At 45.7% G+C, this 18098-nt stretch overlaps 1 protein-coding gene and 1 long non-coding RNA gene across 2 annotated transcripts; both read right to left on the bottom strand.

The window, feature by feature from the left end:
• Nucleotides 1-1796: 1796 nt before the first annotated feature.
• Nucleotides 1797-5929, bottom strand: LOC139023033 (uncharacterized). Its single transcript, XR_011474100.1, has 2 exons — nucleotides 4018-5929; nucleotides 1797-3837 (listed from the first exon to the last, which is right to left on the bottom strand). It is a non-coding gene; the product is annotated as an uncharacterized lncRNA (long non-coding RNA).
• Nucleotides 5930-9117: 3188 nt separating this feature from the next.
• LOC139023026 (piggyBac transposable element-derived protein 4-like) lies at nucleotides 9118-11038 on the bottom strand. Its single transcript, XM_070435039.1, has 2 exons — nucleotides 10042-11038; nucleotides 9118-9800 (listed from the first exon to the last, which is right to left on the bottom strand). The coding sequence occupies exons 1-2, from the start codon at nucleotides 11036-11038 to the stop codon at nucleotides 9118-9120; spliced, it is 1680 nt and encodes a 559-aa protein (XP_070291140.1).
• Nucleotides 11039-18098: the final 7060 nt, after the last annotated feature.

The following is an 18098-nucleotide window of genomic DNA, read 5'->3' as shown; positions in this document are numbered from 1 at the left end:
TGTAGACCAATTGTAGACTAAAATGGCGCCGGAACCAATTGTGCTATTATGTGGGMTTTTTTTGCGTTATTTGTAAATTATTTTGTACATAATGTCTCTGCAACCGTATCTTACGGCAAAAAAAGAGCAGCAGTCACTCACCTTGGATTAGACAAAGATTTTTTCTTCAACAAGCAGGAGGCACAGGACATTCTCCAAACACCCGATATTTGCAAGAGGAAGAAACGCAGGTACAGGGGACACAGAGCGGGATGACTCGTGAGGACCCGCAGAAGGCGAGTGGGAAAGCTGCCATTACCGTCAATATTACTTACCAACGTGCAATCARTGGACAATAAATTAGACGAGGTACGATCACGAATATCCTACCAACGGGACATCAAAAATTGTAATATCCTATGTTTCACGGAATCGTGGCTGAGTGACGACATGGATATTCAGCTAGCGGGATACACACTGCACCGGCAAGACAGAACAGCACACTCCAGTAAGACGAGGGGGGGGGGCGGTCTGTGCATATTTGTAAACAACAGCTGGTGCACGAAATCTAAGGAAGTCTCTAGATTTTGCTCGCCTGAAGTAGAGTATATTGTGGTACATTGCAGGCCACACTACTTGCCTAGAGAGAGTTTTCAGCTATACTTTTCGTGGCTGTTTATTTACCACCACAGACAGATGCTGGCACTAAGACCGCACTCTGACAGCTGTATAAGGAAATAAGCAAACAGGAAACCACTCACCCAGAGGCAGCGCTCCTAGTGGCCGGAGACTTTAATGCAGGGAAACTTAAATAAGTTCTACCAAATTTCTATCAACATGTTAAATGTGCAACCAGAGGGAAAYAAATTCTAGATCACCTGTACTCCACACACAGAGAATGGGCTGCCATCAGGCAGGATGTAGCCCAGAAGAAAAATTGACAGCATGCCAGGACGGATTGCAGAGGTCTTGAAAAAGAAGGGTCAACACTGCAAATACTGAACTCTTGCAGGAAAAAGCTCAGCATTTTCCCAACTTCATGCAAATCCCCAGCGGCAACTGCTGGGCGATGACCAATCATATCGAGTGGTTCCCACAACGAATATAATGCTATGCGACCCAACGTTGGAGACTTTCTTCAGCAAAGATGGCTGACAAAAATACTCTAATGGATATAAATGTAAAAGTAATTATGACGTCATAACAAATCATGCAAAAAAAATATACAGTTGAGAGAAATAAGTTAATGTAGAGACAAACGATTATGGATATTTTTTGTCATTAAGTTAATTTAAGAAAATCACTATTTAGCAAGCTAGTTGACTAGCTAACATTAGCCAGCTAGCTAGCTAATTAGTGTTGTTTAATTTTTTAGGGACTCCAGAGAAAACCAGCGAACTAGGCTGTCGTCTTGTGAAAGTGGATGTAAAGAATCTACCTAAAGCATTTACTSGAAATTGTATGTACAATTTTGTAAGCTTGCCTTGCTGATATTTGCAATGAAATGCAGCTGAAGTAACGTAGCTAGCTAACTATTTTCTGGCTTATTGGGTGGTGGAGGATAAAGATACCTATACACCTATGAATGTGTAGCTAGCTATGTAGCCGATCTGTGTATGGACCCTAAAACGTTTMCTTTAAATATTAGTATGGAACCTAGTAATGATCCTCAGCTATCATAYCCGGTTGTATCAACTTCAAAACAGTCTGAATGGTATAATGAGTTCATGGATTGAGTAGAATATAATATAACTTTATTGTGCCAAGGATGCAAGTCGTATATATACAGAACCAGTCAAAAGTTTGGACACACCTACTCATCATCCAGGATTTTTCTTTATTTTTACTATTCTCTACATTGTAGAATCATACTGAAGACATCAAAACTATGAAATAACACATATGGAATCATGTAGTAACCACAAAAGTGTTAAACAAATCAAAATATATTTATGTTTGAGATTCAAAGAGACAAGACTAACAAGGGAAATACATGAACTAATAGTACAGGTAGATAACAATAAAAACAATACTACAGAGAGACAAAATAAGTTGGAGGAAAAACAAAAAGAACTTCAYGAACTTATTCAAGAACGAACTAATGTAATCTATTACAAACATAAAACAAATTGAATGGAATATAGAGAAAAATTCCCKAAATTCCTCCTGAATCTCCAACCCAGGAACYCTAACAAAAATAATTTTCAGAAACTCGTTACTGAAGACGGATTCATCTATGATTCTCCTAATTATATTTTAAAAGAKGAAGCTAATTATTTTAAGCAGATGTGCTCTTTTCCGTCTCATCCTCTCCCACTGAATGAAGATTACGGTAAGGAATTCTTTCCAAATAATAAAAAWATATATATATATAACAAATATACAGAAAAATCAGTGCGAWYGCCAAATTACAGAGGAATAACTTTGAGGCTATTAAATCTTTCAGTCTGGAAAAACCCCAGGGCTTGATGGCATACCGGTAGAGGTATATCAAGCATTTTTTGATATACTAAAAGCTCCATTGATAGATTGTTTTCACTACTCCTATAGAAATGGTAGTTTGTCAGGTACTCAGCAGGAAGGTCTGATTTCACTATTATTAAAACAAGACCCAGATGGCAAATATAAAGATCCAGTCTATCTAAAAAACTGGAGGCCCCTTACACTTCAATGTTGTGATGCAAAAATACTTGTGAAATGCATAGCACTCAGAATTAAAAAGGTTTTACCAGGTATTGTTCATCCTGATCAGACAGGTTTTTTACATGGACGATACATTGGAGATAATATACGACAACTACTAGAAATAATAGAACATCATGAAACATCTAAGAAGCCAGGCCTGGTATTTATAGCGAATTTTGAAGAGGCCTTTGATAAAGTAAGAATGGATGTTATTTATAAATGCCTGGATTTTTTCAATTTCGGTGATTCTTTATAAAATGGGTAAAAGTAATGTATAGCAACCKCAGGTGTAAAATAGTAAATAGAGGCTACTTCTCAGAGAGTTTTGAATTGTCAGGAGGAGTTAAACAAGGGTGTCCGCTATCACCATATCTATTTGTTATGGCCATCGAAATGCTAGCTCAATAACAACATTAGAGGATTAGAAATCCAAGGCTTAAAAACAAAGGTGTCCATGTATGCCGATGACTCAAGTTTTTTTATTACGTACATAAGCTAGATCCCTGCAATGTCTCATTGAAGATCTAGATAACTTTTATGGACTCTCTGGACTAAAACCTACCAAAGTGTATTGGATCTTTAAAAAAATAKAACTTTTACATTACCCTGCAGTTTACCTATAAAATGGGCTGACGGTGAAGTAGACATACTTGGTATTCATATCACAAAAGATATAAATGAATTTCTACAATGAATTTCAATAGAAAACTTGTAAAAATAGACAAGATCCTGCAACCATGGAGAGGTAAATACCTGTCTATTTATGGGGAAATTGCCCTGATTAACTCCTTAGTCATATCTCAGTTTACTCACTTACTTATGGACCTGCCTACTCCTGATGATTCATTTTTCAAATCATATGAGCAAAACATATTTCGCTTTACAGGGAGAGAAACTGGGAATTGAATAACWGCAGTTGACATAGCTAAGTAAARGGAAGAATACTCTTATTGCAATGTAGATGGCTCTTAAATGAGCCTTTGGTTGTGCATAGTGTAGTCTATGGTGTTGGAGGTGAAGATCTCCTGCACACAGATTACGGGACACAGTTAGGCGGGACACAGGTAGCCTTCACACGCCTGAATTCCCCCAGGAGGCAGTCCCAGATGGCCCTGGTCACCCAACCTTGCAGTGCCCTACACGGTAACTTTAGGCAATCCAGTTGCAAGTTATCTGTAGTAATATGGAAGATAATGTCATTATTAGACTTTTACATCACCAGGTCATTGTGGATTACTAAAGTATCATATCTTATAACAAATCATGATAACATTGAATTGATAGATGCATGTGTAGCATGTGACAACAGCGGGATCATATCAACCACAGCATCACAAATGAGTACATAAATACCATTTGAAACTTGATCAAAAATTTGAATCAGCTTTGTAGTGCTCAGGCAAAAAACACAATGTGCACCCCTTTGAGACCCCAGGACCAGGATTGAGACCCACTGCTCTTCATTGGGACCTCTTCATCTGCAGACAGGCTTTCACAGCTCTCTGTATCTGAGGACAGAAAACATCACAAGAAACAGACTTCCTTATACTCAAATTAGACAGCACTGAATATTATGTTACTATTATCTCTGGCCTCACTTCTAGGGCCTGGAACTACACAAAAGTACCTGCCATATCCAGAATAGCCTACTCTTTCACTTTGACAATTAGGGCTGCTATCCTTTCACCCTCCTCCATGTCTGTTAGCTAGCTACCTACAAATGCATTTGGAGGTTGTTTTTTACAATGATAAATACATAAATATAGCTAGCTAATATGAAGTTAGGTAGCTGGTGATATTGAGTTCACTTAGCTAGCTATACAGTATGTAAAGTTGGCTAGATAGCTAGCTAGCTACGTTAGCAGCTCATTTGAGTTAGCATGCACTGTAGCTAGTTAGCTAATAATACATTATTWAATTTTTTTACATTTTCTAAATGTATTTACTTTTTGGACGATTGGACGATTGGATTTGGACGATTGGAAACAGGGCAGCAAAGTTTGTTTGTCACCAGAGCGGTTTAGCGCATATTACTATTTACCTTCGAATAAATTCAATAAAATTAAGAATGGATTAAACTATTTACCAATTTAATAACCAGACCGTCATACAAATTTGCTATGCTGAATTCTTGACACACAATCGAACGTGGTGCTATATGCTGCCAGCACACCCACAAGCGATCCACTCTGGGCGGCCGGAGAAGCACGTGGCAATTTACCATGTTCTAATGTACATGTACCGTAAGTGTAACTTGGGAAGTTTCCTTGGATGGAGGCACTCAGTTGTATGGATCTGTGCAAAACTGCTACAGTAAGTGTATTTTTTTATAGGATTCTTTCTCGCTGATGAAAGATAAGGTCCATATGTTTCGAAAGCTGTATCGCAAGCAATGATTATTGATGTTTCTAAATGTTACAACGCAGCGTCAGGATTGTAGTTCACATGAGGCAGTCGTGTGCAAAGTTAAAATGGCTGAGAACTGTAGAGAGAAAGCATAATGCCGTCTAGAGTTTTTTAGAGTTCGGTTTTATCTGACTAGCTCATGCTGGGTAGTTCTGGCTGTGTCTTGAAGGCACGAATACTTGCTAGCTACAGAATTACTTCGGGTCAGCAAGTTAGCAATGGATGTGCCACCAGTCAAGAAGAGAAGGACTGCAAGTCAGGTTCTTGGCAACAGCCTTCACACCAACCCTAGCAAACTAGCTGGCAAATTTGAGTGCTTTCAGCTTAGATGTCTTTAACTTCATCACAGTGATTATGGGTCATGAAGGTATAGACTTTATTTGGTGCCATCATGATCATAGCAGGAGAGTGACAGCCATGAACAGACAGACAGGCAGAGAGGGAGAGAGAGAGAAAGACCACACACCAACAGGTAAGATGGTGAGAAGTGCTTCTCCAAGGCCATAGAGTTCATAGACTGATGATCTGTCATGGAGTGAATCAATCTGAAAATAATAGGAAATTAGTTATACATTAGCATACAAAGAGTACAAAATGSATGTTTAAACCTATTTTTATATATTTTAAACGTAGCAAAATGTGTGTCCCCRAATGTCAGTCGCTCCTACGCCCCTGCTCTTTGGCCTAGTGCACCTTTTATCCCCAGGTTTATTAGGCATGAGTGGAAGTTTCTGGTGAATGAGAATGTTTGGATTTTGAACAAACTTCTCACCCTCATATTTGAGATACAAAAATAATCAGAAAGGTAGTAAGATTAACAAACCTTGTGAGTTGTAGACAAAAGTATAAACCATTTGGTATCGTAACCATAGGGATATCTGTGCCATTGTGGTGACTGTGACAGCATGGGCAGCACCATTGACACTATGCTATCTCCATTTTAAGGTAAAGTAGTCTTTTGATGTTTGAAAAAAGTACAAAGCTAATATTGATGACTTACTACCACATGCAGTGTTGGAGTCTTAAACCAAATCTTGTCATTAATTTATTGTGGCCACTAGATGGCAGTCATGTAGCGTAAAAGCCATTTCCAACTAGGCAAACCAATTTGAAGAAGACAAATCTCTGATCATTGGCTGATCGCTCTCAACCTATAGGAATCACCACCCAGTTGACTACTTTAAAATGGTGGAAGCCCTCAATGACAATGTCCATGCAAAAACAGGTTATTTCCAATTTAATGATCTCTATACATCTCTATGAAATGATCTCTATGCCCTGAAAGAACTTKATTGGACTCTGTGTAAACTGGAAACAACATATCCTGAGGCTGCATTTATTGTATCTGGGGAGTTTAACAAGGCTAATCTGAAAACACGGCTCCCTAAATTTGATTAGCATATCGAATTGAAAATTCTGGATCATTGTTACTCAAACTTCCGCYATGCATACAAAGCCATCCCTCGCCCTCCTTTTGGCAAATCTGACCACGACTCCATTTTGTTGCTCCCAGCCTATAGACAGAAACTAAAACAGGAAATGCCCGTGCTCAGGTCTGTTCAACGCTGGGCCGACCAATCTGATTCCACGCTTCAAGATTGCTTCGTTCACGTGGACTGGGATATGTACCGGATAGCGTCGAACAACAACATTGATGTATACACTGATTCGGTGAGCGAGTTTATTAGCAAGTGCATCGGTGATGTTGTAACAACAGCGACTATTAAAACCTTCRCCAACCAGAAACCGTGGATTGATGGCAGCATTCGCACAAAACTGAAAGCGCGAACCACTGCTTTTAATCAGGGCAACATGACCGAATACAAACAGTGTTGCTATTCCCTCCGCAAGGCAATCAAACAAGCTAAGCCTCAGTATAGACAAAGTACAGTAGCAATTCAACGGCTCAGACACGAGAGGAATGTGGCAGGGTCTACAGGCAATCACGGAGTACATAAAGAAAACCAGCCCCGTCGCGGACCCCGATGTCTTGCTCCCAGACAAACTAAACAACTTCTTTGCTCGCTTTGAGGACAATACAGTGCCACCGACATGGCCTGCTACCAAAACCTGAGGACTCTCCTTCACCGCAGCCAACGTGAGTAAAATATTTAAACGTGTTAACCCTCGCAAGGCTGCCGGCCCAGACGGCATCCCTAGCCGCGTCCTCAGAGCATGCGCAGACCAGCTGGCTGGTGTGTTTAGGGACATATTCAATCAATCCCTATCCGAGTCTGCTGTCCCCACATGCATCAAGAGGGCCACCATTGTTCCTGTTCCCAAGAAAGCTAAGGTAACTGAGCTAAACGACTATCGCCCCGTAGCACTCACTTCCGTCATCATGAAGTGCTTTCAGAGACTAGTCAAGGATTATATCACCTCCACCCTACCTGACACCCTAGACCCACTCCAATTTGCTTACCGCCCCAATATGTCCACAGACGACACAATCGCAATCACACTGCACACCGCCCTAACCCATCTGGACAAGAGGAATACCTATGTAAGAATGCTGTTCATCYACTACAGCTCAGCATTTAACACCATAGTATCCTCCAAACTCGTCATTTAACTCGAGACCCTGGGTCTCGACCCCGCCCTGTGCAACTGGGTCCTGGACTTTCTGACGGGCCACCCCCCGGTGGTGAGGGTAGGAAACATCATCTCCACCCCGCTGATCCTCAACACTGGGGCCCCACAAGAGTGCGTTCTCAGCCCTCTCCTGTACTCCCTGTTCACCCATGACTGCGTGGCCATGAACGCCTCCAACTCAATCATCAAGTTTGCAGACGACACTACAGTGGTAGGCTTGATTACCAACAACGACGAGACGGCGTACAGGGAGTAGGTGAGGGCCCTTGGAGTGTGGTGTCAGGAAAACAACCTCAAACTAAATGTCAACAAAACAAAGGAGATGATCGTGGACTTCAGGAAACAGCAGAGGGAGCACCCCCCTATCCACATCGACGGGACAGTAGTCAAGAAGGTGGAAAGTTTTAAGTTCCTCAGCGTACACATCATGGACAAACTGAAATGGTCCAACCACACAGACAGCGTGGTGAATAAGGCGCAACAGCGCCTCTTCAACCTCAGGACGCTGAAGAAATTTGGCTTGTCACCAAAAACACTCACAAATTTTTACAGATGCACAATCTAGAGCATCCTGTCTGGCTGTATCACCGCCTGGCAACTGCTCCGCCCACAACCGCAAGGCTCTCCAGCGGGTAGTGAGGTCTGCACAATGCATCACCGGGGGCAAACTACCTGCCTTCCAAGACACCTACACCACTCGATGTCACAGGAAGGCCAAAAGGATCATCAAGGACAACAACCACCCGAGCCACTGCCTGTTCACCCCGTTATCATCCAGAAGGCGAGGTCAGTACAGGTGCATCAAAGCTGAGACCGAGAGACTGAAAAACAGCTTCTATCTCAAGGCCATCAGACTGTTAAACAGCCATCACTAACATTGAGTGGCTGCTGCCAACATACTGACTCAAATCTCTAGCCACTTTAATAATTAAAATTGGATGTAATAAATGTAATCACTAGTCACTTTAAACAATGCACTTTATATAATGTTTACATACCCTACATTACTCATCTCATATGGATACATATACTGTACTCTATACCATCTACTGCATCTTGCCTATGCCGTTTGGCCATCGCTCATCCATATACTGTATATATATGTACATATTCTTATTAATTCCTTACACTTGTGTGTATAAGGTAGTTGTTGTGAAATTGTTAGATTACTTGTTAGATATTACTGCATGGTTGGAACTAGAAGTACAAGCATTTCGCTACACTCGCATTAACATCTGCTAACCATGTGTATGTGACCAATAAAATTTGATTTGATGGCGAGGTCTGTACAGGGTCATCAAAGCTGGGACCGAGAGACTGAAAAACAGCTTCTATCTCAAGGCCATCAGACTGTTAAATTAGAGGCTGCTGCCTATATACATAGACTTGAAATCACTGGCCTCTTTAACCCTCCCGTTGTCCTCCTATTATGTCTAGCACACAGTGTCCCCCGGGTCACCCTGTCCCGTCTTGGCTAAAGGCCCAGTGGGCACAAGTGTGACAGTATGCTTGAGAACAGCCTTTGCAGATGTATTTCTTACACCTGCAGCACGCGGTGTGTGTCTTGGCGTCCTTCTTGGGTGGGCAGAGCTGACACCTCTTCCTCTTACTCGCCCCCAGCGGGGCGGCTGGGGCGGCGGTGGCGGCCGGGCCAGCGGCTTGCTCCCGGGCTTGCGGACGAGCCTCGGCGGTGGCACCCTGTATGACTTTGACAAGTGCGGATGCGGCTTCGGTGCAGGGGAGACGCTGCCTTCTTTGGATCAAGGGCTTCACGAGTGCCTTTCCGAGCTGCTCCAGGAACACCCTCCTCTTGTTCCGCTTCCCAGGCATCCAGTCGGGCTTGATCTCTCGCCATATGACAAAGGCGTTGTAGGAAGATACGTCGAGGATGTTGTGGAAGATGACCAGGGGCCAGCGGGCGGTCATCCGTCTGCAGCTGTAAGTCCCGACCACCTTGTCTAGGTTGTCCACGCCACCCTTGTTGCAGTTGTAGTCTAGGATGAGGGCCGGCTTCCGGTCGCGGCGATTGCTAACTTGCATCTTCCAAGCGTAGCTGGACTTGGCGTCACAGGCCACCCACGACTTGATGCCGTACTTGGCCGGCTTGCTGGGAATGTACTGTCGGAAAGGACAGCGTCCTTTCGGTGGGGAGAGGGGAGGGAGAGGAGATTAGCAGCGTCATCGTTACTGGCTCACCATCGGGGCGCACTGCGTTTATGCAGCCACTGCCCATGCTACTGCTACTGCTACTACTGCCGATTGCTACTACTGCCCATGCTACTACTGCTACTGCTCTCTATGCTACACATACATACACAGATACATAGACTGCTACTGCGCTCTATGCTACACGTACATACACAGATACATAGACGGTACCTCTGAACGGGACCAGTTGTTCGTCCACCGTCATGTCGGGCCCCGGGTTGTAGAGGGCCGGCAGCCGCTCCTCCCACAGGTCCCACACCTCTCTTACGGCCGCCAGTCTGTCGGTGGCGAGTCTCGCGGGTCTCGACTGGCGGTCGTCGAATCGCAGCAGCCTCGAGTACTTGTGAAACACCTTGAGCGGCATGGTGGCGCGGAACACGGTCCTGCCGCTCTCGGCGTCCCACAGGCTGGCCGCGGCCTCGCCTCGGGACCTGTAGACGCCGGCTAGGATCAGCAGCCCTACGTAGGCGCGCGAGTCCATGGGTCGCCAGCCGTCGCCGTATTTTCTCACCCCCTGCAGATTCGTCGTGTCCACAATTATCCTTTCTATCGCCGGTGTGACAAACAGCCGGAAGGTGAACGCGATGTCGAGCGCTCGCGACGCGGCGTAGGCCGTGGGGCCCGGCGTCACGGCGAGGCCGGGCCAGCGGATGGCGCGGGGCCGGTCCGGGCCGCGATAGGCCACGGAGGACCATTTGATTTTGCCGTTTTTTGACAGCAACGTCTCCCTTTCTCGCTCTGGCTCTCTGGCTCTGTCTCGCTCTCGCTCTCTGTCTCGCTCTCGCTCTCTGTCTCGCTCTCGCTCTCTGTCTCGCTCTCTGTCTGGCTCTCTGTCTCGCTCTCGGGCAGCGGCCGCGTCTCCCTCTCGTTCTCCCTCTCGCTCTTCCTCCGAAGAGGAGCACGACCGCGAGGCCGAGTCGTCTTCGTAGTCGTCCGCGTCACGCTCGGGGTTGTATTCCTCACCGTCTTCATCTTCCGAAACGTCCTCCTCTTCGGAATCGCAGTAGTCTTCTTCGTCTTCTTGGTCGACACTGGAGGATATCTGTTCCAGGACCTGAGCCGCGCTGAAACCAGGACTGCGAGGCGTCGTAGGCGGAGGGCTCACGCTCGGCGGGGTCGTATTCCTCCTCGTCGTCGTCCTCGTCGTCGTCCTCATCATCATCCTCATCTTCTTCTTCTTCTTCCTGACAATATTAGTAGCCTCTCTACGGCCGGCTTACAGTCGTAGGCGGAGGGCTCACGCTCGGCGGGGTCGTATTCCTCGTCGTCGTCCTCGTCGTCGTCGTCCTCGTCGTCGTCCTCATCGTCGTCCTCTTCTTCTTCTTCCTGACAATATTAGTAGCCTCTCTACGCCCTGCTTACAGTGGCCACGTGAATGGGACGAGGCACGCGAATGGACGAGGCGCGTGGTCGGCCCTGCCTGTCTGCTCCTTCGGCCCTTCGGCCCATCCGGTACGCTCGGCTGGCCTCCCCGTGTAATAGCACCGAGGTCGTGCACTGAGTTCTTGTGGACAAGTGGTGCCAGGGTCACTCTGACCCGGCCCAGACAGAGGGGAACAACTCATAACACAGGGCCAGGGTCACTCTGACCCAGCCCAGACAGGGGTAGGAGGGTTACAACATACACCTTGCTAACGCTGCCAGGGTCACTCTGACCCCAGCCCCCGGGACAGAGGGGAACAACTCATAACACAGGGCCTACAACAGGGCCCGGGTCACTATGACCCGGCCCACACAGGGGTAGGAGGGTTACAACATACACCTTGCTAACGCTGCCAGGGTCACTCTGACCCACACAGACACTGGGAATCAACTCGTAAAGCTTGCCCGGGGGTCACTCTGACCCGCCGAGGCAAGGGGAAGGTTGTGTAACAACAGCCATACCCAAAAGGCACAATATCCACAACCAAGGGAAGGTAGTGTAGGAGGGGGGTGTTTTTAGAATCAATACCCAAACTCACACGGGGCCCAAGGGCCCGTTAGAGGGACAGAGGGCCGTATTCACACAGGGCCCTTGCCCGGAATGTGGCGCGTGTCAATTCTGGGGCAGGACCTTTGACTAGTATCCACCAGGTGGTAGTGTTGGGTCACTATGACCCGGCCCACAAAGGGGTAGGAGGGTTACAACATACACCTTGCTAACGCTGCCAGGGTCACTCTGACCCACACAGACACGGGGAAGCAACTGGTAACGCTGCCCGGGGTCACTCTGACGTCACTATGACCCCGCCCACACAGGGGTAGGAGGGTTACAGCATACACCTTGCTAACGCTGCCAGGGTCACTCTGACCCACACAGACACGGGCAATCAACTCGGAACTGCCCGGGGTCACTCTGACCCGCCGAGACAACGGGAGGGTTATACCAAATTGAACATGTTTCATTATTTATTTGAGGCTAAGTTGATTTTATTGATGTATTATATTAAGTTAAAATAAGTGTGCATTCAGTATTGTTGTAATTGTCATTATTACAAATACATTTAAAAATCCTCCGATTAATCGGTATCGGCTTTTTTGGTCCTCCAATAATCGGTATCGGCGTTGAAAAATCATAATCGGTCGACCTCTAGTTGGAACACTGCTGCAGGGACTTGCTTCCATTCAGCCACGAGCATTAGTGAGGTCGGGCACTGATGTTGGGCAATTAGGCCTGGCTCGCAGTTGGCGTTCCAATTCATCCCAAAGGTGTTCGATGGAGTTGAGGTCAGGGCTCTGCAGGCCAGTCAACTTCTTCCACACCGATCTCGACAAACCATTTCTGTATGGAGCTCGCTTTGTGCACGGGGGAATTGTCATACGCAAACAGGAAAGGGCCTTGCCAAACTTTTGCCACAAAGTTGGAAGCACAGAATCGTCTACAATGTCATTGTTTGCTGTAGCATTAAGATTTCCCTTCACTGGAACTAAGGAGCCTGAACCATGAAATACAGCCCCAGACCATTGTTCCTCCGCCGCCAAACTTTACAGTTGGAACTATACATTCAGGCAGTTAGCGTTCTCCTGGCTTCCGCCAAACCCAGATTCGTCCGTCAGACTGCCAGATGCGTGATTCATTACTCCAAAGAACGTGTTTCCTTCTGCTCCAGAGTCCAATGGCAGCGAGCTTAACACCACTCCAGCCGACGCTTGGCATTTCGCATAGTGATCTTAGGCTTGTGTGCGGCTGCTCGGCCATGGAAACCCATTTCATGAAGCTCCCGACGAACAGATCTTGTGCTGACGTTGCTTCCAGAGGCAGTTTGACTAGGTAGTGAGTGCTGCAACCGAGGACAAACAATGTTTATGCGTTATGCACTTCAGTACTCTGCTGTCCTGTTCTGTGAGCTTGTGAGGCCTACCACTTCGTGGCTGAGCCTTTGTTGCTCTTAGACGTTTCCACTTCACAATAACAGCACTTACAGTTGACCGGGGCAACCATAGCAGGGCAGATATTTGACAAACTGACTTGTTAGGAAGGTGGCATCCTATGACTCTGCTACATTGAAAGTCACTGAGCTCTTCAGTAATGCCATTCTACTGCCAATGTTTGTCTATGGAGATTGCATGGCCTTGTGCTTGATTATAATTGTTTATATTTTTTATATACATGTATATGCCTGTCAGCACCGGGTGTGGCTGAAATAGCCGAATCCAATAATTTGAAGGGGTGTCCACATACACTATAAATTCAAAAGGTGTCATAGTAGGTACATTTTTCCTCAATAAATMAAGTCAAACCTGTCATAGCAATGGTTAGCATTCTTTGTTTACAAACTCCTRAATAGCATACCTGTGAGGGGAATCTACCTAGTAGAAGTTGTAGGTTTTTAGTCTCAGATTTTATTTGAGCATGAAGAAAAGAGCTGCTGCGTAAATCATTTAATTGATCCTTAGGTTGTCCTCATCATAATGTCATTCATGTGTTATGACTGGATTAGTCTACTACCTTTTTTTATGTAAATTTAGATTATCAAAGAGGTTAAAGTGTAGAGTTTGCTTCTTTTGGGAAGACATAGTTCACATTACACATTGACTCTTGGGGGTGCCTGATTTTTTTTTAAATGACTTTTTGAAAATCTTTGACGTTGATCAATTCTTGTGGGGGCCCCTGATTGATGCCGGGAGTGGGATCCCCATAACCAGTCTGTAATGGGGGCTTAGTTTGAGCCTTGCATTTTTCCCTGTTGCTGTGCCACAATGGTTAAAGATCTCCCATAGCTGAGTAACTGTGTCCCACAAGCCCTCAGAGCCCTCATGACAATCCAGCCTGGCTCAGTGACGGACACTGTTGTGCCCACTACCAGACTTGTCACAGGAAGTGACCTCACACTGACAGGAAATGAGTCCTTGCGGACAGGACGTTTTTCAGACATGCCCCATGTCAGTGTRGTCGTGAGAGATTTCTTTCTCACTTTGACTTACTCACACCAGACCAGACCTGGGTTCAAATACTTTGACTGGGCTTGTCCCAAAAAAGTGCCATGTGAGGAGACTGCTCTGCTATGCGGTGAGACACAAAAAGAATGYCCAGTAACCAGTAAATAAACCTCTGACTGGGGTTGGGAATCAAACTACACTGCACTGTGCCAACAATTGTCACGTTCTGACCATAGTTCTTTTGTGTTTTCTTTGTTTTAGTGTTGGTCAGGACGTGAGCTGAGTGGGCATTCTATGTTGTGTGTCTAGTTTTCCTSTGTCTGTGTTTGGCCTGATATGGTTCCCAATCAGAGGCAGGTGTTAGTCGTTTGTCTCTGATTGGGAGCCATATTTAGGTAGCCTGTTTTGTGTTGGGTTTTGTGGGTGGTTGTCTTCTGTCTTTGTGTCTATGCACCAGATAGGACTGTTTCGGTTTTTCCACATTTATTGTTTTGTATTTTGTAGTGTTCACGTTTTTTGTTGTTATTAAAGATGATGAACACTAACCACGCTGCGCTTTGATCCTCTCCTTCGTCCACCACAGAAGAAAGCTGTTACAACAATAGAACTGCAAAAAAGGAAGACCTAGTTTAAATTTAGAAACATGACCACTCATTCGTAGAGAAAGGATTGACACAGCCAGGAAAAAAATCAAACCTCCCAGCCTGGCCCCAACCAGACCATAACATGATCTGCTTGACTTTGCCCTGCTAGGAATGTTGGACCAGCTAACCCATTACTTTTTGCTCGCAAGAACAATCACTGTCTTTTCCACAGCTGTGTAAGAACTTCTGGAGGGGTCCAGAGGCGCAGATAAAAGGAGAGTGGAGATGGCCTGGGAGAAATGCCTGTCATCCAATAAAGCCGCCACTGGGACCTGACAACACTGAGAGTGAGAAGCTGGAGACCATCCACAGGAATATGTCAAGGGAAGGAGCCTGTTTTACAATGAAAAGAAGAAGAAGAGGTCACAGACTGAGTAAAAGTTGAGGGAAAGCATGTATCGGCAGAGAAGATGAAAGATCCAACACAATATACAAGAAGTGGATCAAGATCCAGAAAAATCCTCCTCTTCGTTTGTTGGCCGTGTGTCTTTTATGAGATAAACACAACCAGAGGGGAGGAAGAGGGGCCCATTGCGCCCTCATGAAACATAAGGGGTCACGCTGCTTCATAACCCAGCTCCCAGACCACCGCCTCCTCACAGCCTCCAGACCAAAGCCTCCAGAGTCGAGACCCCAGCATCTAGCCAGGCTCCACTCCACTGACACCCCTAATAGAGACCTGGCCCTGCACAGTTAAAGGTACAGTGTGACCTGGAGTTCTGGTCAATAGTCATTTCAATTCTTAATATGGGCTTCAAGTGGCAGGGCTGTCCTTTTGCTGAAAAATGAATCCCAGACTGTAACTTTAATAAACCCCTGGCCTGCACAGTTAAGGGACCATGACGGCCATTAGGGCCACTTCAAAGTTCACTCCACTACATTAGTGGCCTGTTGGTAGGGTCCTGTAGACCAGAGAGGGGACAGATCAATTTTCTAATCTCAATGGCTGACTGGTTTAGTTTTTCGTTCACCCAACCTGTCAATCAAATTGCTCCATTACAAGTGGATGCTCGTTAAGATTCGTTAAGGGGCCATCGTTAGCCAATCCTAAACTGGTGTTAATCATCGTTAGCAGGACTGCAGGGCAGTTAGTCAGATCGTATGTCAGCTTTCAGTGACATCTCTAATAGGTTATATTTTAGACCTGACTCTTGGGCTATTACACTGTTAAAATGTGTTTGATAGTAAAGCTTGTGGGGTTGTATATCCACTCTTTTATTGGCACTGTAGTGAAGGGACCCGTCAGATTCCTATAGGTTTGAGAGTTGCCGGAATCTATGGAAAACATTGTACCCAGTGACCATTTTAAATCCGTCCACCTAATTGGCACAGGCACCACTTTGGGCCTATAAAATGAGAGAGCGAGAGAGAGAAAGAAATAGTACTTCAACTATTTGCACATAATGACATTTGAAATGTCTTTATTCTTTTGGGACTTTTGTGGGTGTAATATTTACTTTTAATTTGTATTGTTTATTTAACTTTTGTTTTATCTACTTCACTTGCTTTGGCAATGTTAACATCTTTCCCATGGAGAGAGAGGGAGAGAGACTCCTAGAATTGTTCACCCTCTTCCACTAGAGTCCCCACAAATAATCACCCAGTTATACCCCATCCTGGCCACCAATAATGACCCTTATTATCCAGCTAACATGTCTGTTGGCTTTCTGACCTGCTAACACAGAGAGTGGGGGGATGCATTTAAAGTAGTACTACCGACACATGGAAGTGGGTTTGGGGAAGCCAAGGAAGGGTAAAAGAGGTGACCAGGGTGGGGTATGACTACTGAGTAAAGGGGTTAAATCAGCCCTTCTCAGCCCTCTGCTCTTTCATTTATTGTTTCATAAACTGTAACTTGTGACATACTATAAGTCCTCTTATAGGCGTGGGCTAAATCCAGCGTGGGGAAAAGAGCTCATTGAGACTCGTATTTAGACTAAAAACGGATCAAATCAAATCAAATGTATTTATATAGCCCTTCTTACATCAGCTGATATCTCAAAGTGCTGTACAGAAACCCAGCCTAAAACCCCAAACAGCAAGCAATGCAGGTATAGAAGCACGGTGGCTAGGAAAAACTCCCTAGAAAGGCCAAAACCTAGGAAGAAACCTAGAGAGGAACCAGGCTAAGAGGGGTGGCCAGTCCTCTTCTGGCTGTGCCGGGTGGAGATTATAACAGAACATGGCCAAGATGTTCAAATGTTCATAAATGACCAGCATGGTCAAAAATTATAATCACAGTAGTTGTCGAGGTGCAGCAAGTCAGCACCTCAGGAGTAAATGTCAGTTGGCTTTTCATAAGCCGAACATTAAGAGTATCTCTACGCTCCTGCTGTTCTAGAGATCTGAAAACAGCAGGTCTGGACAGGTAGCACGTCCGGTGAACAGGTCAGGGTTCCATAGCCGCAGGCAGAACAGTTGAAACTGGAGCAGCAGCATGGCCAGGTGGACTGGGGACAGCAAGGAGTCATCATGCCAGGTAGTCCTGAGGCATGGTCCTAGGGCTCAGGTCCTCCGAGAGAAGAAAGAAAGAAAAAAGAGAGAATTAAGAGAGCATACTTAAATTCACACAGGACACCGGATAAGACAGGAGAAGTACTCCAGATATAACAAACTGACCCTAGCCCCCCCAACACATAAACTACACATAAACTACTGCAGCATAAATACTGGAGGCTGAGACAGGAGGGGTCAGGAGACACTGTGGCCCCATCCGATGATACCCCCGGACAGGGCCAAACAGGAAGGATATAACCCCACCCACTTTGCCAAAGCACAGCCCCCACACCACTAGAGGGATTTCTTCAACCACCAACTTACCATCCTGAGACAAGGCCGAGTATAGCCCACAAAGATCTCCGCCACGGCACAACCCATGGGGGGGACGCCAACCCAGACAGGAATCTGAACAAATCCTATCTACGGAGGCATCAGGGAAAATGATTGGCAGAATGAAATGCCTGTATGGCATTGTATGGGCTACAATTCTATATTTGAGTGAGATGACTCCATAGTAAAGAACCAATGTGAACTAGGGAGAGAAGGGGGTAGCTAAAGGATGCCCCGACCATGGATCCCAGAGTCATGAAGACCGATCTCCCTACTCCACCCGTGAATGACTCTGGCCCTGGGCCAGCACTAAAAAGAGCAGGGGGCTCTCCACCACTCCCCCCTCTACACATAATAAACATGCTCACTCTCTCCACCCAGACTATCAGCTTTAGA

The sequence above is a fragment of the Salvelinus sp. IW2-2015 genome, linkage group LG26 (genome assembly GCF_002910315.2).
Source record: "Salvelinus sp. IW2-2015 linkage group LG26, ASM291031v2, whole genome shotgun sequence".
NCBI lineage: Eukaryota > Metazoa > Chordata > Actinopteri > Salmoniformes > Salmonidae > Salvelinus > Salvelinus sp. IW2-2015.
This window is presented reverse-complemented; position numbering and strand designations above follow the sequence as displayed.